Here is a 23,377-nt window from a genome sequence, read left to right as displayed (position 1 = left end):
GCGTCCGCATTTTGTGGACCGCACATCGCCTGCACTCTCATAGAAAATGTATTTTCTTGTCCGCAATTGCGGATAAGAATAGGACATGTTCTATTCTTTTTGGATCCGGAAGTGCGGATGCGGACAGCACATTTCGGCCCCATTGAAAATTAATGGGTCCGCACCTGTTCCGCAAAATTGCTGAATGGATGCGGACCCATTTTGTGGACGTTTGAAGAGAAATTTATGAAAAGTGGTGCTTGAGGGAGGTGGAGTTGCTGCTTTAATTTCTTTATATGGTACACATTAACGACAATTTGAATCTTACGATCTTTTATGGGCAATTCACCAACTTTTCCTTTGTTTTACCTTTTGATAACTAATCCCTGTTGTGTAGACCTATGTTAAAGAGATTCCAGGCATATCCTCCTGACTTGACATTGGGCAATGTGCTCAGGTTCCTTATTAATGGCGTTGTCCGGGTTTACAGCTGAACCAGGACATACCTCCATTTTCACCCAGGCAGCCCCCCTGACAAGAGCATCGGAGCAGTTCATGCTCTCTCCTTTGCCCTGCCCTAAATCGCGCAGGGTAAAGGCATTTTTAGGAGTTCCGGTGAAGTACCGGGGCTCTCCATAGTGCTGCCAGGAAGCCTGGTGACGCCACCGGCACTGATAGGAGGGCTTTAGCGCTGAGCCGGTGACGTCACCGAACATACTGCCGGGCGGAAGATTCCGCCCGGCAGTGTGTTATGATAAACAAAAGAGCCTGTGCCCTGTGCGATCTAGCGCAGGGCAAGGGAGCGCATTTGGAGCATTAAATGCTCTGATGCTTTTGTCAGGGGGGCTGCCTGGGTGAGAAGCTCACAGAATTTTGGAAAACTTTTGATATGGTATAGAAACATATCCAAAGTTTTTATCACTGGTGCCTGAATGCCGAGACCCCCACTGATCCCTGGAACGAGAAGAAAAAAAGCACTCTGACAGCGTACTTTGTCTCCTCGCTGCAGAAGGAATCCAGATGGGCCCATAGACTTCCATTAACCCCTCTCCTGCATTGTGTTGAGAGTGTGATTATATAAGCGCTTCTCTCTACTCATTCTAGTGATCGATGGGGGGGTCTCCGCACTCACATCACAGTGTAAGTACACATCACAGTGTAACCTGTACCACTATTAGTACATCTGCCTCAGTGTTTTTTGTGGAGGATTTTTAAGGAAGTTTCCTGGTATTTTTTTGTTTCTTGGTATTTGTTTTTTTAATTTCAGCATTTCAGGGTGTTTTTTTCATAAGGGCAAAAAAATGTGTAAATATATAGTAAAATATGCGACCCAAAATTGCCACCCCAAGAAAACAATTGAGTTTCGTGGTGGTTTTTAGAAGCCAAATAAAGCGCCCCACCCTTTAAAAACAACAATAAAAAAAGTGTGGCAGCGCATCCTTATAAGCAGGGCTCAGCAACCTCGGGCACTCCAGTTGTTCTGAAACTACAACTCCCAGAATCCTCCTTTATCTTCTATGGAGTAAGTATGTTTGCTGGGAGTTGTAGTTTCGCAACAGCCGGCGTGCTGAAGGTTGCTGATTCCTGTTATAGAGTTTCTAGGTAGGTTTAGGCCTGTTCTCTAAATTGGCCTAGCAATAAATCTGCAGCTCCCGCCTGGTTAACACAAAAGAAGCTGCAAATGTATTCTCCCTGTTAAATAGATATGTGGAGAAAATGAGCCATGACCCCTGGTAAGTAGGAATAATGATCTTGCTAATTATAATGTGCCTGCCGTCTCCTGTTTACACCTCTTTAGTCAAATGAAGATTGAACGTCTTACTATTTTCTCTTCTCTCTGGCAGGCTGTGAAGTGTCAGGAAATAGATTTGGATTCTATTTTGCCTGACCAGGAAATGCTGATGAAGCTGATGGTCCACCCGCTTCTAATTCAGGTACACTGGTTTGTGCAAGTGTTGAATGTAAAAAGGACTGCTGATGTCAGGCTGCTGCCACATGTTCAGGCTTTTTTATGCAGTTTTTGAAGCCAAATCACGTTTGGATCATAACTGGAGAGAAAAGCATTAGGGCAGACACATCTTCACTTCTTTCAATCTACTCCTGGTTTTCAAAAACTGCATCAAAAAACCTAAACGTGTGGCAGCACCCTCAGGTGGAGATTGGCATAGATCTTTGTTGGTCCGACGTACAGTCAGCTACTGGAAAGTTTATCGCCACTTTGCTGTGCCTTCGAGAGGTTTTCACCTTTTTAGATATTGATGGTCTATCACCCGGCACCCCCTTTATTGGCTGTTTTTGACGGCCATCAGAGCTGGAAACGGAAGTGCTCTGTCCACTATTTATAGGCCGTACCAGCGTATTTAAGTCCCCCCCGCCCCCTTCAGGTGAATGGGTGCTGAGCTGCCCTATGCCCACACGTCCACTACACAGTGGGTGGTGCCTTTTACTTCTGGTATGTTTGCGGCATTTTCTCGGTTTTGCAATGTAGCAAAAGCTACTTCATTCCAAATGTGTTGGAACAATGGTTGGAAAAGCGGACCTTTCGAGAACTCCCATAACGTACTATTATAATGTAATTTGGTCATTACAGTGTAGTAAAACATAGTTTTTCAAAACTTAATCAAAATGTTATTTTGTTTTATTTGTGAGATATAAAATTAACAAAGCTGAGACTTCAAACTGAATGGTAATGGGCGTTGGACTCTTTTATAAATTGTAGCACAAGAGTGGTAATAATGTGCAAATCCTTGTTCTATGCCTTGCATTTATCATGGAGAATGTATAATTTACTCTGATTTGGAATGTGTAGTCGTCTTAATTCCTCCTGGTTTTTGTTATAGGCAAACTTGTCCGAAATCCACAGCAACATGTGGGTACGGAATGGCCTTCAGATTAAAGGACAAGCTATGACCTACGTACAGTCACATTTCTGTAATTCCATGATTGACCCTGATATTTACCTGCTGCAGGTAGGTTCTTATGGAGAATGCTCAAGTCCTGCTGCGGTTTTATTTTTAGAGCTAAGCTTACCCAATGCTTTTAACTTATTCAGGTGTGTGCATCAAAACTAGACCCGGACTACTTTATTTCATCAGTTTTTGAAAGGTAAGATTACAAAATTGAATATAACTAGTCAAAAGACATTTATCTGTTTTTGAACATTAAAATAATATGCACTTTTTAAAAGAATTTGTGATGATTTTTTTAATTTTTATTTTTTTATTTCTGTGTCGCCTTATATACTATGTTACTACTATGCTATTAGGGTTGAGCAAATTGGGGTCGGATTACTGTATCTGAACCCGGGACTTTTAAAAACGATGTTAAGATTATCTTCTCCGTCCCACTGTAAAATGTATTGCCTCCGCGGAGGTCTTTTTAAAGTTTCAGCAGATATTGCGAGACTTGCTTCATCTCGCCACTATCGCGTGTCAGTTTTTGTTTGCATAAATTATTATATCAAAATACAAAGCTGAACTCTGCTTCGTTAATGAGGCACGAAGCAGAGTTTGTCTTAGTATTTGTGATACAGTAATTTATGCAAATAAACGAAGTGACAAGTGATGGAGGCGAGATGAAGTAAGTCTCCGGATATATGATGAAACTTCAGAAAGACCTCTGCTGAGGCAATACATTTTGCAGTAGAACAGAGCCCATATTCTTAACAAAGTTTTAAAAAGAATCTGGTTTGGATACGCTCTATTTAAAACAGCTCACATAGCACGCTTAGAAAACTCTCCCTTAGAAGTCACTGAGGTCCCCTTAGGTTTATTGTGTCTGTGGCCCATGGTGGCTTCTATAGAGCATATATCTAAATGCTGTTAACAGTAGCTCAGGCAAGACGGCCGCCCCTATAGTCTTGCATAGAAAATAGAAAAAATAAATAAAAAATCTGCAATCAGTCTTCACCATCTATTTTTAATTAGCAGAAAAAATAAATTTGTTGACACATTGGGGCAGATTTATCATAGCCTGGCTGCATACGTCAGTCTATGATAACCAGGCGCACTGCCCGAGGCTGCGCCTAATTTATGACAAGGCGTATGCCTTGTCATAATTTAGGCGCAGCATCCCGCAGTCCGTGCTTTTACTGATATTTACGCTAGTCTCTGACATAAATTTTTTTAAATATGGTGGAGCCTCTGGCCTTGCACTCGCTATTCCCGCTTATTGGCAAAGTGGCTGGAGAAAAACCTCTTGAGCAAAAGTTTTTGGCCAAGTGGTGCTGAAAAAGTCACAAACGCGCAGCTTTTGTGATAAATTAGGCCCATAACCTTTTAAAAGGATTGCCTATCGTAACGACTGACCACCGCTAACTACAGTGAAGTCTGTAACTGAATCTGTTACCTGTGCTTAGTCTACTGAAGGAACGTTGCGAAGTTGTAGTGCATAAAACATGGATACGTGCAGGTATCTCCAGGAAGGTTTGTTGCTCCTTTGGCCAGTTTCACGTTGTTGTATGCTGTTCCAATTGAATTATTAGCCATTCGTATTAAATGTTCATTTCTTTCATCACTAAGGTTTAAGGTTGTAGACCTTTTAACAATGGCCTCCCAACACCAGAACACCGTTCTGGACTCTGATCATGAAAGGTCGATGCTTGAAGGGGCGCTGACGTTTCTTGTTATCCTGTTGAGTCTACGTTTACACTTAGGTAAGTTGCGTGGGCGTTTGACTTCTCTATGGATAAAATTGTAATAAAGCATACTCCCAGCTTCATGCTGTTTTATTTTAAAGCCCCTTCTAACTGCCCACTGAACCATACTTCGGTGGTGATACTACTTTTCCACCAGACCCCAAGGCTCTGAAGTTCCAGTAGTTTGATGTAAAAAGCAGCCCTCGTCTCTCATTGGCTGAGCTCTGCAGAGCATTGCAGAGAAGAGGCCGTACATTCAGCTTTCTGACAGACACCTAGACACTGAGGGTGCATTCACAGTTCACTCTGGTTTCATGTTTATTTTGCTGCAATTTTTGCATAAATCTCACGTAAGCCGTGCTATTTTGTGAAATTGTGCCCACAAATGGTGCAAGCAGAGGCAGCTTGCACTAGGAGTAGCTGGGGAACGCATAAAGAAACAAGACAAAGGAAAATGTAAAGTTATAATGTGGCTGAGCTCTACTACGGAGGCATGAAAAATCACTAAAGATAGGAGGTGCCCTTTAAACCTTGTGGCTACACTTAACAGCAGTAATGTTATATCCCCTGGTGCTTGGTTGGTTCCTGCTAGTTTACTTTCTTGGAGTAATGATGGGCTCCACTGCAGTCTATCACTGGCCTAAACTCCTGGACAACCCTTCTACAGCTATGTCATATACAATATATTATTATGTTCTGCCATGGATGTGTCAACCACCTTAACCTTTGTATTTCTGAATTTAGGAATGACCGATGACGAGATCCTCAGAGCGGAGATGATAGCACAGTTATGTATGAACGACCGTACTCACAGCTCACTACTTGATCTTATATCCTTTTACAAATAGTTTTATCTGCAATGTACTGGTTTGAATTGGCTTTAAAATCATTAAAGCGTCATAGCTCGCAATTTCCATTGGTTCATCTATTGCCAGTAGTGTTTCACAGTTGTGAGTGCACCTTTCACTGTGTTTGATCTAAAGCATTCATTCACAGCGAATGGTCAGCAGTGCGGTTCTGTCCAGCCCCTGGAAGGTGGGCATGCAGCGCCTAAGCATTCGTGCCTACCTGCACTGATTACACCTTAGGACAGGGGGTCAGCAATTGAAACTACAATTCCCAGCATGCTCCATTTATTTCTATGGGAGTTCTAAGAACAGCAGAGCAAGTATGCATACTGGGAGATTTAGTTTCACAACAGCTGCAGTGCCGGAGGGTGCCTACCCCTGCATTAGAAGATGTCTTGCCCCATTGTCTTAAGAAGGACATAAACCTTGGTGATGGATCCTTTGTACACACTTTTCTATTACAATATTTCTGTCTAGTTTCTGACATGACCGCCTTGGTTTGTTTTCCTGAACCTCTAGTTAACATTCCAGAAAGCCCTAATCCCAAGAGCGGTGTAATGCCGGGAAGCTGCAGCTCTGAATCTGTATTGTCGGCAGTTGCTGACTTTAAAGCTCCTGTGTTTGAACCTGGAGGTTCAATGCAGCAAGGAATGTATACACCGAAGGGTATGTATCTCTCACTTCAAAGGTCATCTTGGATAACATCCGTTTTTAGGAACTGTCCTACTGTAGTTCTTAAAGTGATGTCAAGTGTCATAGCTGTCACACTAGGTCAGAGCTATATATGTGATAAAGAACATAAGGATGTAGAAATTGGGGTTGTTCTTTTATTATTGCATTAAAGGGCTACACCCATCTCACCCACCCATTCATGACCGAGAATAGAATACCTGTCGTATTTTCAGCCAGAGGTGGCTGGGTTCTGGAAGCAGACAAACAGTCTATGCCATGCTGCTTCTGTGACTCCCATATTCTATGTTTTTCATACCAACACCTGGATCTAAATACTTTTGCAATTGGGTGTAATTAAACATTAATATAGCTACTGAGTCATTCAGTAAAATGTATCTGTATAGCACCACCTGATTTTTTTTTTTTTTTTTTTTTTTTTTTATATTTTTTTTTTTCTCTGTCCACCTTCCTGAGCTGGTCATGCGCTCTCAGTTTAAATCTTCAACTGCCACAAGCCATATTGTCTTTTAGAAGCTGTAGCAGGGGAAAGAGCTGCATGGAACCAGGGATCTCCCCATTCATTGCTCTGCTAGATTTATTTCAGGCTGGCAGCTCAGGGGGAGTGTGTCCTTTCTAAGTGGGCATGTATGGTACTTTCCCAGGTTGTGTGTCCTTTCTGCTGCAGCTCTTTCCCTATGCTGCAGCAGAAAGGACACACAACCTGGGAAAGTACCGTACATGCCCACTTAGAAAGGACACACTCCCCCTGAGCTGCCAGCCTGAAATAAATCTAGCAGAGCAATGAATGGGGAGATCCCTGGTTCCATGTGAGGTACAGGGCTCCTTCTGTGATCATGTACTATGTGTTATCTGATTTTTATTTTTACATTAATCGTGGCATAACCCCTTTAAATGGGAATTATGGAAACAGCATAGAACAGAAAGGTTTAGGGTTTATTCTTTTCCTGGCTAGAAAAGGCATATTTATGTATGCTTGACCCTGGGCAGCTTCATGCACAAGACAGAGCAGTATGGCAAGAGTAAATGGCTGGCTCCTAAAAAAATATAAAAAATCAGGGCTAGGAGGAGTCCTTTGTCTTGCTTTTTGTACATTGAATTTTGCTTTTTTTTTTTTATTGGAAAATAAAATCAAAGAATTACCTTACTTGATCTTTATGTAAATCTCCCCCCTATGGAGCAGCCCACTGCCTTTTTTTAAAGGGGTTGTCTCATCATGGACAATGGGTGCATATCGCTAGGATATGCCCCCATTGTCTTATAGGTGCGGGTCACATGGCTGCGACCCGCACCTACAGTACAGACCAAAAGTTTGGACACACCTTCTCATTCAAAGAGTTTTCTTTATTTTCATGACTATGAAAATTGTAGATTCACACTGAAGGCATCAAAACTATGAATTAACACATGTGGAATTATATACATAACAAAAAAGTGTGAAACAACTGAAAATATGTCATATTCTAGGTTCTTCAAAGTAGCCACCTTTTGCTTTGATTACTGCTTTGCACACTCTTGGCATTCTCTTGATGAGCTTCAAGAGGTAGTCACCTGAAATGGTCTTCCAACAGTCTTGAAGGAGTTCCCAGAGATGCTTAGCACTTGTTGGCCCTTTTGCCTTCACTCTGCGGTCCAGCTCACCCCAAACCATCTCGATTGGGTTCAGGTCCGGTGACTGTGGAGGCCAGGTCATCTGGCGCAGCACCCCATCACTCTCCTTCATGGTCAAATAGCCCTTACACAGCCTGGAGGTGTGTTTGAGGTCATTGTCCTGTTGAAAAATAAATGATGGTCCAACTAAACGCAAACCGGATGGAATAGTATCCCGCTGCAAGATGCTGTGGTAGCCATGCTGGTTCAGTATGCCTTCAATTTTGAATAAATCCCCAACAGTGTCACCAGCAAAGCACCCCCACACCATCACACCTCCTACTCTATGCTTCACGGTGGGAACCAGGCATGTAGAGTCAATCGTTCACCTTTTCTGCGCCGCACAAAGACACGGTGGTTGGAACCAAAGATCTCAAATTTGGACTCATCAGACCAAAGCACAGATTTCCACTGGTCTAATGTCCATTCCTTGTGCTCTTTAGCCAAAACAAGTCTCTTCTGCTTGTTGCCTGTCCTTAGCAGTGGTTTCCTAGCAGATCTTCTACCATGAAGGCCTGATTCACACAGTCTCCTCTTAACAGTTGTTCTAGAGATGTGTCTGCTGCTAGAACTCTGCGTGGCATTGACCTGGTCTCTAATCTGAGCTGCTGTTAACCTGCGATTTCTGAGTCTGGTGACTCGGATGAACTTATCCTCCGCAGCAGAGGTGACTCTTGGTCTTCCTTTCCTGGGGCGGTCCGCATGTGAGCCAGTTTCTTTGTAGCGCTTGATGGTTTTTGAGCGCTTGATGGTTTTTGTGACTGCACTTGTGGACACTTTCAAAGTTTTCCCAATTTTTCGGACTGACTGACCTTCATTTCTTAAAGTAATGATGGCCACTCGTTTTTCTTTGCTTTTATCTTGCCATAATACAAATTCTAACAGTCTATTCAGTAGGACTATCAGCTGTGTATCCACCTGACTTCTCCACAAGGCAACTGATGGTCCCAACCCCATTTATAAGGCAAGAAATCCCACTTATTAAACCTGACAGGGCACACCTGTGAAGTGAAAACCATTTCAGGTGACTACCTCTTGAAGCTCATCAAGAGAATGCTAAGAGTGTGCAAAGTAGTAATCAAAGCAAAAGGTGGCTACTTTGAAGAACCTAGAATATGACATATTTTCAGTTGTTTCACACTTTTTGTTATGTATATAATTCCACATGTGTTAATTCATAGTTTTGATGCCTTCAGTGTGAATCTACAATTTTCATAGTCATGAAAATAAAGAAAACTCTTTGAATGAGAAGGTGTGTCCAAACTTTTGGTCTGTACTGTATATCGAGAACGGAGCCCCGCAAGGTGGTGGCTGGAGGACTCTCTCTGGTCCGGCCACCACGAAGCCGGCTCTCCATAAAAGTAAATGGGAGCGCACTGCGCATGCGCAGCCCCCGCTCCTATTCGTTTCTATGGGACCAACAGAAATAGCAGAGCCAGCGCTCGGCTATTTTCGCCGGCCCTATAGAAAATGAATGGAGGGCGGCTGCGCATGCTCAGTGCGCTCTCCTTCACTTGTGGGGCTCCGTTCTCGATCATAGGTGTGGGTCCCAACAGTGGGACCCGCACCTATAAAACAATGGGGGCATATCCTAGTCTGGTCAATTCGGATTATTTCTAAAAGCCTAAGAATAGCGTAAAAATATTTAAGAGAAGCAAACTCTCCTCACTGATCTGCTGCTGCTGTTCTTCTGAAGCTCGTCAGGTCACTGCCGGTGTCTGCTTCCCGATCCAGTCTTGACACATTTCAGCCGATCACTGATCGCAGTGGTGACCCGCCTGAGCATGCATTTCTGTGTGCCAAGAAGGGTCCACAGGTGAGTAGGGTACGGCTGCCTTCAGACCTGTCGGATTTTGTTGCAGAAAAATGTCTGCGCCTGAAAATCTGTTCCAATCACCTGAGTGGGGCATGCAGAAATCCGTGTGCTTACTGCCAAAGCAAACCCATTTCAGTTGCATACATTTTCTGCAATAAAAACTGCTGCATGTGAAGGCACCCCATTGCTTCTTTTATAAAAATTTTACCATTTGTGAAGTTTTTGTAAATCATTTTCATCGCCCGTCAATCTTTTATTCTGTGTAATTAAAGGGTTGCCTGTACACAGAGGTTTTTGCTGTGGTTTTACAGCATTTTTGGCCAAGTGAAACACATTATTATAATATGCTTCATCTGTCCATGCCGCAAGGGCCAAAAACTACATTGCAGAAATACAATTATTTCTGGTAAAATCAGGAGCTTGTATGGTTCCCCTATAGATGTTTGCCATGTAATAAGCTGATTGAATGTGTGGTCCTTTTCTCCTTGAAAACACTGTTCTGCAGCAGCTGAAGTGTGTATCAAAATGCCAGTTCACTACCATGCAGAACTATGCCTGCTGTTGACATTGACCCAGAATAACTCTGCACTGCCTACGTAGGGGGCTGCCGGCCCTCAATAGCCTCTTCTTCCCTATTACCGCTTGTGTACCAGGGGTCACGACAAGAGAAGGGTCTTCTGGCATACATATTATTCTCCTGAAAAAAAATATGATTTTTTTTTTCCCCCTGCGGCGTTCCTATGGTCTGTATGTAATCATCGGAAGGTACTAATTATAAAAATTTCCATACTCGTCCATGGATGTAATATATAGACGCGCACACAGTTTATTATAGTATTAGCTACTGCAGTAGTAATTCCTCGGCACCAAGATTTATGTAAAAACATTCAGTATAGTTAACCTGCAGCCTCCTTGTCTTATACATATTGACCACCAGGTGGAGCTGATAGCCTGCGCCCTTATTGTGCCGCTTTTCAACAATCCCTGTTATTATGTGAAAATAGCCTGAAAATCCAGGGTTTAAGCTCATGATTCATGAAACGACTTATCGCGCACTGCCCGGGATCCGAATAAATACCAGTTTAGTGGGGCGGAACTGATGAGCTGATTATTTGTATTTTTTTTATTTATTTGTCTCTTCTTTAGAATGTCATTGCTTCTCTTGTTGAATAGCTGTGATAGTAGGATAATATTTTTTTTTACATTCATATTTCTGTTGTTTGCGCTGGTTTTGTAGGTTAAGACGGCGAACCAAAGGATTTCATATTGTTGTAATTCTTGCTTTAATTAAATGAGATGTATCTGAGGAAAGGGATTTAGGGGTCATTATTTCAGAAGACTTAAAGGTAGGCAGACAATGTCATAGAGCAGCAGGAAATGCTAGCAGAATGCTTGGGTGTATAGGGAGAGGCATTACCAGTAGACAGAGGGAGGTGCTCATGCCGCTCTACAGAGCACTAGTGAGACCTCATTTGGAGTATTGTGCGCAGTACTGGAGACCATATCTCCAGAAGGATATTGATACTTTGGAGAGAGTTCAGAGAAGAGCTACTAAACTGGTACGTGGATTGCAGGATAAAACTTACCAGGAAAGATTAAAGCACCCTAACATGTATAGCTTGGAAGAAAGACGAGACAGAGGGGATATGATAGAAACTTTTAAATACATAAAGGGAATCAACAAGGTAAAAGAGGAGAGAATATTTAAAAGAAGAAAAACTGCTACAAGAGGACATAGTTTTAAATTAGAGGGGCAAAGGTTTAAAAGTAATATCAGGAAGTATCACTTTACTGAGAGAGTAGTGGATGCATGGAATAGCCTTCCTGCAGAAGTGGTAGCTGCAAATACAGTGGAGGAGTTTAAGCATGCATGGGATAGGCATAAGGCCATCCATGGTCTTGGCCTTGCTTATTGTGCAGTTGATGACCCCGGGTTTAAAGCGGTTATGTTATCAGAGATTACTTTCATATGGGATCGTGGTGACCAGGTAAATGAGGAGTGGATCTCCATTCTGTCTCATAGGTGGGGGAGGGAAGGGCATCTGAGAACACAGTCTATGACTTCCATAGCTCCTAAGAAGAATTCTCCTCCTTAGATAATCCCTTTAACGCTTAAAAAATAAATTAAAAAAATCTGTTAATTGCAGCTTTCTAATTTATTTCTATAAAGTTTTAGTCTTATTGATCAGGAGCAGGGATGCAGCAGGAAATTAAAATTACCTCCTTTCCTGAATGGAGAGATATCCTTCTGAACATATGACCTGTAAGCGTGTACATGATCAGACATCAAATGCCTTGAACCTCCTGCTGGATTCAGACCCTGCTTTGGTGGTGGGACTACAGAAACAGAAGAGCGGACTGTGCTACACTGTCTCTGTAGCTTCCATATAAATGAAGAGGTGTTATGGAAGGTACGTAAGACAGTGCTATGCTGTTCCCTTAAGACTAGGTTCACATTACGTTTTTCCCATTCGTTTAACGTATACAAAAATATAACCATGAAACTGATGCCATACAATGGCATCTGTTTGCCATAGAGTTTCATTGTGTGTGTATGTGTATGTATGTGTGTGTGTGTGTGTATATATATATATATATATATATATATATATATATATATATATATATATATATATATAAATAATTTTTTTTTTTTTTTTTTTTTTTTTAAACCGGACTCTGCAGGATACTAGAACATGGTGTGCTGTGTTTTTGTATCCTTTGATTTTGTAATGTATACGTCAAACGTAGGCATAAAGCGTGATGTGAACCCAGCCTAACTTGTGAGATGCCCACATATAGATCACTATGGTGCATTTCTTCTGTAACCCCCACTTGTATTGGAGCTACAGAAACAGCGGAGCACAGCCCGTGTGGCTATTTACCAAGTTGTGTCCACTCCATTCAGCCAGGACAGGGTGTGGGGGGCTGCTGCTTTAAAGATAGGTGGGACCTGCATTTATGGCAGAGCTTGTGGTGCAATCAATGTATGAGATGGTACTAACCCTTTAAGAAGAACAGAGGTCTAAGTTCACTGAAAATGCAACGTCCCTTTTCATCACTAATGTCATCGCTCTTCCCCATACTGACTCGTTGTTTGCCGGCAGCAGATCATGTTTACACAGCACGTTATTCTGCCTGTAAATTGAATTATCCGATAAATGAGTGTTTCCCTTGTTCATCAGGTAATCGGCGGTACATTTATACTGCCAGATAATCACTTACGAGCATTCCTTGGCAATTATCTTTGGGACTCTCTTTAGTTCTTCATAGAACCCTGTTACAATATAAATTTGTTTCAGTTAAACCGCAGGAGGTCCTGCTATATGAAATGCAGCAGTGTTTTGCCGTTTTGACACTCTGCATCTCGTTCCCACCTTGTGACCCTCCTTATTTTTTCTAGAAGTGTCTTTGTTTTGATTCCGATCTGCTGTGTCTTCCCCTACAATAAAAAGAACCAGTAAAAAGAAGTCCTCTAGTTGTCATTAAAATCTTTTGCAGTCTGTTTTTAGTTTTATCTGTTTCTGGGAAATTGGTGACATACAATGTACCTGCTGCCATTACATCCCCCCTCCCCCCCAAAGGGGGGACACTTACCTTTCCCAGACTCCTAAATGGCAATTTTACAGTAATATGACCAGTGAATATGTCACTACCGGTAGTTGTCATAGGCTGACAGATCTCCAGTCCAGGGCACATGGGTTACATGGTAGCTGTGCAGGTAGGTATGATGGGGTCACCTAGCTTTTCTAGAAGCAGATGGTTATATAGACTTTTTACAAAATAGGCCTCATTTGCACACCTTTTTTGTGATTCATATCACACATATGCTGAATGAATACCTTCATATCGATATGTGGAGGTAAAATCATGTGAGGTCTGCATAAAAACAAAAGTGGCAGCATACACGCCTTGTGCTGTGTACTGGACTGGGAGAATTGACCAGTAATGGGACCACACTCCATTTTGTGGACGGTAGTAGGGCCCAAATAGCGCACGCTCATGATCCTGAGGCCTGCAGCATTTTCTATTATTTTGCAGAAAATATTTCCATTTCATCCACCATGACGGCTACACATGAGATTGACCCCTTGACCACTATAGGGGCAGGAACACAGAGAGTTTAAAAGGCCACCACCCACTCTCACCCTCAGTGTTTCCTGTCCCTATGGAGCACCTCACAAAGAGACCTCCAGGGGGGAGGTGAAGATTTTATGCAAATTTTATTTTTCGGATACCTTTAGGAAGAGAGGGTTACTTCTTGTCTTTCCCCTCTGCCCTCCTGCCGTTCCTACTAAAGCTGGGCAGAGGACATATACGAGAGAAAATTCTCATCCCTGAACAAGGATTCTCCCTTCCCTTCTGTGAGGAAGCAGACCGGAAAAGAAAGAGCATGCTGCACGCCGTCCTGCTCATACGCGCCGCAGTCTATGCTCGGTTCCCGACTATGCCAGAGGGGGCGGAGCCTAGGATCACGTGGAGTGCACGCGCGCGCACACTGGTGACGTCAGACACCACGCTGGGTGAAAAAGGTGGCGAATTCAACCTGCCGCTGCCTCCACTGTGTTTTCTGTGTGCCAGATGGATACCGCACACCCACCCTCGACTATTCCTATCATGACTACTCCTGTGACTTTGTATATTTCATGTTTTTTTTTTTTTTGTTTTTTTTTTGCTCCTCTCTTTTTATAGGGAGTGAAAGAGCCCAAAGTTAAATCCAAATACACAAGATGCGCAACTTGTGCAAAAAGACTCCCTGAAAATCGCAAAAAGAAGCTCTGTCAGTCTTGCATTAATGAGCTTGTAAAGGAAGAGCAACCATCTATCCTCATGGAGGTTAAATCTATGATTCAAAGTGAAATAAAATCCTCCTTGGCCTCCCTCAAGTCTGTCCCTTCTATGCCTCCTGCCAAAAAATCCAAAATGACGGTTCCATCCTCCTCTGATGCAGAGGACATGGACAAGGAGGCTTTCACCTCTAGACAAAATATGGAAGATGATGTGTTGTCTGAGGGGGAAATTGTGGAAGACGAAAATATTACTTTTCTTCTAAGGATATTGAGGAGTTACTGGGGGGCTGCGTGAGCTACTATGGGCAGTTAAGATGTTCAAAAGCCCCGGTCAGTTCAGGATGAGATGTTTGGGGGACTAAAATATTAAAGACATGATTCTGGATAAGTGGACTGATCCAGAAAGAAGACCGGGAGTCTCTGAGGAGTTTAAAAACAGGTGGTTGTTTGATCAAGCTGAAATAAAAATCTTGAATGAGACCCCAAAGATGGATGACAGGACTTCCAAAGCTAAACTGTGCTCTATTGCATTTTCTGGCAAATACATTTTTGGGCCAGTACTAGATGCAATTCTAGAGAAGACTGCTGACAAAAAAAAGGGTTCCCAGAAGAGAGCAGGAAGAAACCTTTTCGTCCCTTTAGCGCACAATCAAGATCCTACAGGGGAAAGGGAAAATCGGGACGATGGAGCTATCAGAAAGGGGGAAAAGGTAGAAGCTTCCTCCCTAATCCTCAGAACAAACAAACAGAAAAACAATGACACCAGGGTAGAAGGAAGGTCGAGAAATTTTCTATCTGTGAGAAGACGTAACCCAGAATTCCTGGGCCTTGGACATTGTAAATAATGGCTACGGGATAGAATTTTTCTCAACCCCTCCAAAAAGATTTCAAAGAACGTCCCACAGTCAGAACGTGTTAGCAAAAATTTGGCAGGGAGTCCTAGACTTGAAAAATTCAGGCTTGGTATTATAAGTTCCCAAACCAGAAAGGGGAAGGGGCTTTTATTTAAAGTTATTTTTAGTCCAGAAACCCGACCGCTCTTCCCGTACTATTATAAACCTAAAAGGGCTAAACAAATCTATAACCTAGAGAAAATTCTAAATGGAGTCAATTTCATCAATAATTCCCCTAGTAAAAAAAAGAGCATATATGACATCCTTCGATCTAAAAGATGCCTACTACCATGTTCCCATCCATCAAAAGTCACAAAGATACCTCAGATTCACACTGAAAGACCAAGACGGCATAGTCAATCATTTCTAGTTCACTGCCCTACCATTCGGCATATCTTCTGCCCCAAGGGTGTTCACAAAGCTGATAATATAAATGATTTCCCCTCTCAGACTAGAGGGCTTAAATTTTTTTCCCTATTTAGACGACTTCCTCATAGTAGGAAACTCAGAGCTGGAAACATCCAGACAGACCAACTACATGATGCAGAAAATCTCAGAATTGGGCTGGTTGGTAAACGTGAAAAAATATTGCCTAGTACCAGTGACAAAAATAAAGTTCTTAGGGGTAATGTTAGATTCAATTACCCAGACTTTATCTCTCCCACAAGAAAAGTTGGAATCTTTCAGGGAGAGAATAAGGATTTTCCAGTCTCAGAAACAGTGCTCTATCAGAGGGGCCATGAGCATCCTGGGAATGATGACATCATGCAATACAGCCGTAGCAATGTGTCAGGCTCACACCAGGATAACACAAACCTGGATTTTAGGGAAATGGGACAGAAAACAGTCCTCCCTAGGCAAAAAGATCAACGTCCCTTACCACGTAAAGTCAGATTTGAACTGGTGGAAGGAAAGGGAAAATCTGTCAAAAGGCGTAGCCTGGCTAACAGTTCCAGAAATTCAAATTTTGACAGACGCAAGTGGCATTGGATGGGAGGCAAAAGTGGCCGCCTCAAGCTGTCGGGTGCAAGTGGTCAGACATATTAAAGAGCAGATCATCAAACTACAGAGAACTGCGAGCAGTCTGGGAAACCCTAAATGTATCATAAGACATGTTATTCAAAAAGCATCTGAAAATATTTTCCGACAATACAACAACTGTGGCCTATCTAAAACACCAGGGAGGCACAAGATCTCCAAGCTTGAGGGGACTGGCAGAAAAAATATTCTTCTGGGCAGAAAAGAATGTCCTTTCAATTACAGCAATCCATCTCAAAGGTTCAGAAAACATAGAACTCGATTATCTCAGCAGAAAAACATTAGACCCAGGGGAGAAATTTTTCTGAAGATTTCCAAAAGATGGGGGAGTACCTCAAATTGACCTATTCGCTTCAAAAACAAATGTGAAAGTAAGGCGTTTTTTGTTTCTTAAATCCTAGAGAAGAACCATGGGCTGTCAACGCTTTCTCAGTCAGGTGGACTTGGAACCTCGCATATGCCTTTCCTCTCTGGGCCCTAATCCCTCGGGTCTTGCAGAAGATAGTAACGGACCCAGTAACGGTGATACTAATGGTCCCCTACTGGCCCAAGAGAAGCTGGTTCTCCATTCTGATGGAGATTGCTGTGGAAGAACCGTGGAAAATACCATTTCAGAAGGACATTCTATCGCAGGGCCCAATCCTTCACAGGACCCCAGCCTGTTCAAGCTATCAGTCTGGATCCTGAAATCGAAATCTTAGAAAGTAAAGGGCTTTCGCAAAAAGTCATTAATACTTTGAAATCTAGCAGGAAGAAAGTCGCCTTGGCTATATATCTCAAAATCTGGAAAAGATACTGTAGTTGGCTAGGGGAAGTCTCCCCGAATAGGTCACCCCCATGTATCCAGAAAATTTTAGATTTTCTTCAGAGGGGTTGGATATCGGCCTTAGACCTAGTATGCTAAAGGTCCAGATCTTCACCCTGGGGGCCTTGTATGACATGGACTTCGCCAACCATGGATGCATAAAAAGATTTATAAGAGCTGCCTCCAGACTAAGACCATCTCTAACCCCAAGGTTCCCCAGTGGGATTTAAACTTGGTCTTGAGAGGACTAATAAAGTCTCCGTTTACTCCTTTATCGGACATTTCAATTTAAACACTTTTTTTATTCAAAGCACTATTTTTAATAGCTATAACATCAGCTAGACGTCTAGGAGAAATTCAGGCCCTCTCCTGCCGAGAAACCTACCTTTCAATTCTTTCGGACATAATAGCACTCAGATTAGATCCAGGTTTTCTTCCAAAAGTGGTCTCAAATTTCCATAGAGATCAGGTAATCATCCTACCTTCCTTTTCTACAGACCCACAAAATTCAACTGAAGTACAGTTACAGCTCCTGGACATAAGAGATACTATTATCCAGTACCTAACGGCTACTAAGGAATTTAGGAAGGACAACAATCTCCTTATTCATTTTGCAGGTCAAATTAAGGGGAAAAAAAGCTTCCAGGGCCTCCATAGGTCGTTGGATTAAAACCATGATATCCTGCTGTTACTCAATGGCTGGTCTTACTAGTCCTGCTAACGTTAGAGCCCATTCCAGTAGGGCAATGGCGTTTCCCTTGACAGGATTTGTAGAGCTGCTACCTGGTGAAGTATAAATTCATTCATAAAGCATTAGCGTATAGATGTCTCTGCTTCTACAGATCTGACCTTTGGCCAGAAAGTTCTGCAAGCTGTTGCGCCCCCCCCCCCAAGTAATCTGGTAGTTCTCATGTTTAGCAGTCATGGTGGATGAAATGAAAAACCGTAATTGGACTTACAGCTTATTCTCTCTCCTTAAATCCACCATGATGGCTCAGATATTCCCCCCCTTAGTTGATCAGATATTGAAATACTAAAAAAAAAAAAAAAAAAAAAAAAAGATAAATATATAAAAAATATAATATAGGTTTGCACCCACTTTGGTAATTTGTGAACACTGAGGGTGAGAGTGGGTGGTGGCCTTTTTTAAACTGTGTGTTCCGGCCCTATAGAGGTCAAGGGGTCAATCTCATGTGTAGCAGTCATGGTGGATTCAAGGAAACAATTACTGCTAATTCTAATTACGGTTTTCTTCTATATTTAGCAAAATTTCCCCGTAAATAGTCATATGAACTGAACGTAACCAGTTGGTGAGGGGTTAAGCCCATTCTTCGAAGTACATTACTCAGAAACATTTGCCTTCAGGATACGACCACATTTCTTCAAGCAGCGGATCTTCCAGGGCATTGTAGCACAAAATATCATTTTTTCAATTTGCATTTACTTGACCTTTTGCGTAAACCCTGATCTCATACGATTCCACACCTTTAAGGGTTGTAGTTGTGGCGTGCTGTATTCTAGGCCTGTAATTTGTGGCATTGATGCAAAAAATGCAGATTTATAGAGAAAGCTGTATAGGGGACATTTATCTTTTGAGATGGGTTTTTATGTCTGGTTGTACATTGTGTAGTTGCGCCAAATGTATGAAATGGTGCACAGCTTTCATGCATTCGATGCAAGTGCATTGTGCTGTGTGACTTGGGCTACTTTCACATCAGCGTTGTGCTGTCCGGTTTTGAGATCCGACACAGGCTCTCAAAACCGGAGGAAAACACTTCAGTTTTGTCCCCTTTCATTGTCAATGGGGACAAAACCGAACAAACTGGAATGGAGTGCACAAGGTTGCATTCCCATTCCCAGACACAAAACCTCTGCAAGCAGCGTTTTTGCGTGCGGCATGGGAAACTGAGGAACCCAGATCAGCACCAAAAACCATGCAAGTGAATAGTGCCGTATCAGTTTTTTCAGACATAAAAATCCGGCGCCCATTGACTTACAATAATTTTAGTGCCGGTTTCTTCATTCGATTATAATAGGTTGTATTATTATAACAGAAGCGTTTTGCTGTGGTTTTCAGATCCCAAGCTGGATCTTAAAACTGTACCGAAACAACGCAGATGTGAAAGTAACCTTAGTCTTACAAAATACACTGGGGACTGGGAGCCTCAGCGATCAGCTTTTATCTGGGGCAGAAGGGATATGCCCCCTGAGCTGCAGCAGAAAGGACACAACCCCTGAGCTGCCATTTTGATATAAATTTCGCACAGCAATTGGAACAATGAATGGGTCCATGTGAGGTTCAGGGCTTCTTCCAGGTTTGTTAGAAAGAGATTGCCATGTACTATATGATATCTGATTTTCATTTCATTTTATTTTATTTTTTTACATTACTAGTGGGATAACCTCTTTGTGAACACAGTGAGAAATAAAAACTTAAAGTCTAGGACATTGCGTATCCATCATTCTGCAATAATTGCACAAAATCTACGTATAACTGGAATTCCCTTTAGGAATGTCGGTGTGGCAGCCATGGCTGATTGTATATATGCAGTTTACTGTAACCACTAATTGACCGATCTTCTCTTTCTCTCCTTGTAAAGGTGAGGCCTGGGACCAAGAGTTTGACCCTGTGATGGTTATCCTCCGTACTGTGTACCGCAGAGACGTGCAGTCTGCCATGGACCGATACACTGCATTGTAAGTGGCATCATTTGTACTACTTTGCCTCGAGACGCCAGCATTTTGCCATGTTGGTCACATCTGAATCTGGAAAAAAAACTTCATTCTAAGCAAAAAAAAAAAAAAAAAAAAGCATAATTCTTGCTTCTTATACACAAATGATTTTATTTTTACCAAATATCAGTAAAGGGCACGAGTTGTGGGCGTAAAATGCTCTCCTGCAATTTAGATGACATTCGGGGTTTCATTTCCATTCTTCTCGTAGTGTTTTTGGAATGAGCCGTCAGAATGAATGATGCATTGCCTTCCAGCGTGAGCAAATATTGCTTAACCTTTATTCCACAGCAATTTATTTGCTAATTGGTTGCTGCAGTTCCCTCAGGTCCTGCTACAAAGAGACTTAAAGTAACCTTGTCCTTTTTTTTTATTTTTTGTTCTTTGAGGAAGACGCGTTTTCTACATGGTTTGTGAAGAGCTTACTAATCTCTTTGAAGTGAATTTCCTCCCGTTTGTTCCAATTTTAGTTTTGGTCGTCTACATGGGTCCACAATGTATTTCTTTAACATTTGGTTATAGGAGTTGAGGGTCATACTGCTTTCCAAAAATAGTGGTCTACATACGCTGCAGACTTGGACTTCAAAAATACTTGCTGGTTGCCACCACTAGGTGGAGCTTGCTTTATTCATTTATGCATTGAACTCAGTTACATAGTATGCAGTAAGCTCCCACTGTAGGTGGCTGCAGCCAGAACGTTATTTAAAGGGGCTTTTGGGATTTTATTTCTGCAGCGTGTTGTGAAAAAAAAAAATCACATTTACATCCTGGCTGTATTCTACGGTCTTTCGGTCCCTGGCGTTCTGGCGGACAAAGTCACGTGCACAGCTGTAGCCAATGACTGGCCTCAGCGATGACATGTTACCAAGTGGCACTTGACTGCAGGGTTATGTGTTGCTTAGGGGCACGATATACCCATGTATACAGGGGATCCGGAGCTCTGTGTCAGAAAATTTAACTACACCTGCTATAAAGATAGGAATCCTCACAGACTGCTGAATCTAAAACAATTTGACATTAAAAAGTGGGCTTCCAGACTGCAGAATTAGGTTTTATATAATATATATGGTACAGCATTGTGAACTGAAAGAACGTGTCCATTTATGTATAATTTCTGCAAGATTCAGTTTCTCTGTCTGATCGTTGGGGGTCTGACCAATTTGACCCCTGATGAGTGCTATAAAAAATGGCAGTGACCACTTCGGTCTTCTGTTTCCTCGCCTTCTTCAGAGGCCACATGATTGGCTCACTATAGTCAGTACCAAAGAAGCTGCTGAGAAGTTTTGTTCTGTGCACAGAAATTAGAAGACCCCATAATAAATCATTATTAAAGGGCATCTGTCAGCAGATTTGTGCCTATGACACTGGCTGACCTGTTACATGTGCACTTGGCAGCTGAAGACATCTGTGCTGGTCCCATGTTCATATGTGTCCGCATTGCTGAGGAAAATGATGTTTTAATAGTCAAATTAGTCTCTAGGATCAATGGGGGCGTGGTCATTACTCCTGGAGGCTCTGCTCTCTCTGCAACTGCCACGCCCTCTGCATTTTCTGTGACAGGATCAGGCACTGAAAATATCATACCTGCCTGGTCCTGTCAATCAAAGTGCATAGGGCGCGGCAGTTGCAGAGAGAGCAGAGCCTCTAGGTGTAACGGCAATGAACATGGGACCAACACAGATGTCTTCAGCTGCCAGGCGCACATGTAAAAGGTCAGCAAGTACTATAGGTACTAATCTGATGACCGATGCCTGTTAACGTATACTGCTCAGTTTTTGCTTCAAAAAACAGCCATCTTTGGTGGGTGCTGTGGGTAGCCTGTATGACAGTGTCATGACAAGCAGGAGAAGCCATTCAATGACTGTCCCTATAACAGTTGTGTGCCCTGCCATCATTGTGTCAGTTGCATAACCCGTTTAGACTGCAGGGTGAAAGGTTCCGGTTCTTTTACTATGGTAGACTGGGGATTTTGAGGGCCCTATTTTTCCGTTGTGTTTTATACACAGATTTAATAAGATTAGAAGTATACCGGAGTGCTGGCTGCCATGTGCCTGAACGTTTCAGGTTGTTTTTGTGCTTTTACAGTTTAAAGCAAATCGGTCGATGTCCTGGAAACCCGTGGCCGCCTTACAAGAAGAGAACCCCTCTACATCCAAGTTACAAAGGGCTTATGAGGCTCCTGCACTGCAAAACTTTGCACATTGTCCTCTTCACTCTTCTCTACAAGGTGCGTGTGGCCATAGTGATAATACTGCACAGAAAGCAGAGTCTCCTGGGGGATGTGCTCAGATCCGATCCGCTGGAGCTAGTAAACCACCTGAAATCCAAAAGAGTCGCTACACACTTTGCATGAAATACTTGACAGTTAAACTAATAATATAACAAGCAATTAAATGGTTTGCTCCACCATAAGAACGTATCCCCTAACCACGAGAAAGGAGCTAAATATCTGCCCCAATCACAAGAATGAGGTTGCAGTTGCTATAGTGAATGGTTCAGTGGTGATGCATGCAGCTGCTCCATTTCACTCTGTAAGACCAGGGGCGCAAGTATAATTCATAGGGCCCCATAGCAAAATAAAATGGGCCCCCACCGCCTTGTGTTAGAAAATTAAAACGGCAGCATAAGGGCTCATGCAAATGACCATAGCATGTTGTCCGCATTTTGCGGGAACGGAACATCCTGGCCTCTATAGGACAGTCCTATCCTTGTCTGTAAAACAGACAAAACTGGGACATGTGTTTTTTTGCGGGTGCCACAGAATGAACATACTGATCTGGACAGCACATGGTTGAAGTGAATGGGTCTCTATGTGACCTGCACAAAATGCGTATCGGATACGGAAGAAAAAAAGCGTTTGTGTGCATGAGCCCTAACAATAATTAAAGGTATATATAATAGCACCATATAACACAAAATACACATTATTCCCCACAAAAAGGTACAATGTTTTGGTGCCCCTCCCAACCTCCAGGCCTCATAGAAAGGGGTATGGCTATAGCTACGCCCATTGAAACTGTTGAGGGATAGGCAGTCTCTGGCAGTCCCAAGGAGGTGAATCTAGCGATGGGGTGCAATTCTGCATGTTTGACCACCGCTTCATCAGTCTAGGAACTCCTGTGTATAAGTTCTTATAGTGGTGGGACTTCCCCTTTAAACATCATTCAGGTGAAGAGTTGTTTAGCAGTGCTGTTTATGTTTTTTTGCATTGTCTACATCAATTTTTTTTTTTTTACTTTCAGATCTTGATGGATCATCAGAACATGTCAGAGCATGTCCTCTGCATGGTCCTGTATCTCATAGAGCTTGGATTGGAAAATTATCCAGAGGACAACCCTTGTGATGAGGTATCGCTCTATCTTTTGTTTTATCGCCTCCATTTATTCACTTTGCTGACACCTTTTTATCTGTGTTTTTTTTTCTATAAAAAGAAAATCCTAAAATCATGCAGTTTTGACTCCGATCACAAAGCATCATAGTAGTCTGACACTTGCTGTTT

At 42.4% G+C, this 23,377-nt stretch overlaps 1 protein-coding gene across 1 annotated transcript in view; it reads left to right on the top strand.

Moving 5' to 3' along the window:
* Window positions 1–23,377, top strand: part of UBR3 (ubiquitin protein ligase E3 component n-recognin 3) — a 147,540-nt gene that overhangs the window by 5,966 nt on the left and 118,197 nt on the right. Inside the window, exons 2-10 of the mRNA XM_044304442.1 lie at window positions 1,824–1,913; window positions 2,820–2,948; window positions 3,032–3,084; window positions 4,500–4,633; window positions 5,360–5,445; window positions 5,988–6,129; window positions 19,746–19,842; window positions 21,964–22,105; window positions 23,121–23,225. Coding sequence (XP_044160377.1) covers window positions 1,824–1,913; window positions 2,820–2,948; window positions 3,032–3,084; window positions 4,500–4,633; window positions 5,360–5,445; window positions 5,988–6,129; window positions 19,746–19,842; window positions 21,964–22,105; window positions 23,121–23,225 — 978 coding nt within the window. The remainder of the gene's footprint in view (window positions 1–1,823; window positions 1,914–2,819; window positions 2,949–3,031; window positions 3,085–4,499; window positions 4,634–5,359; window positions 5,446–5,987; window positions 6,130–19,745; window positions 19,843–21,963; window positions 22,106–23,120; window positions 23,226–23,377) is intronic.

The sequence above is a fragment of the Bufo gargarizans genome, chromosome 8, assembly GCF_014858855.1.
Source record: "Bufo gargarizans isolate SCDJY-AF-19 chromosome 8, ASM1485885v1, whole genome shotgun sequence".
Lineage (NCBI taxonomy): Eukaryota > Metazoa > Chordata > Amphibia > Anura > Bufonidae > Bufo > Bufo gargarizans.
This window is presented reverse-complemented; position numbering and strand designations above follow the sequence as displayed.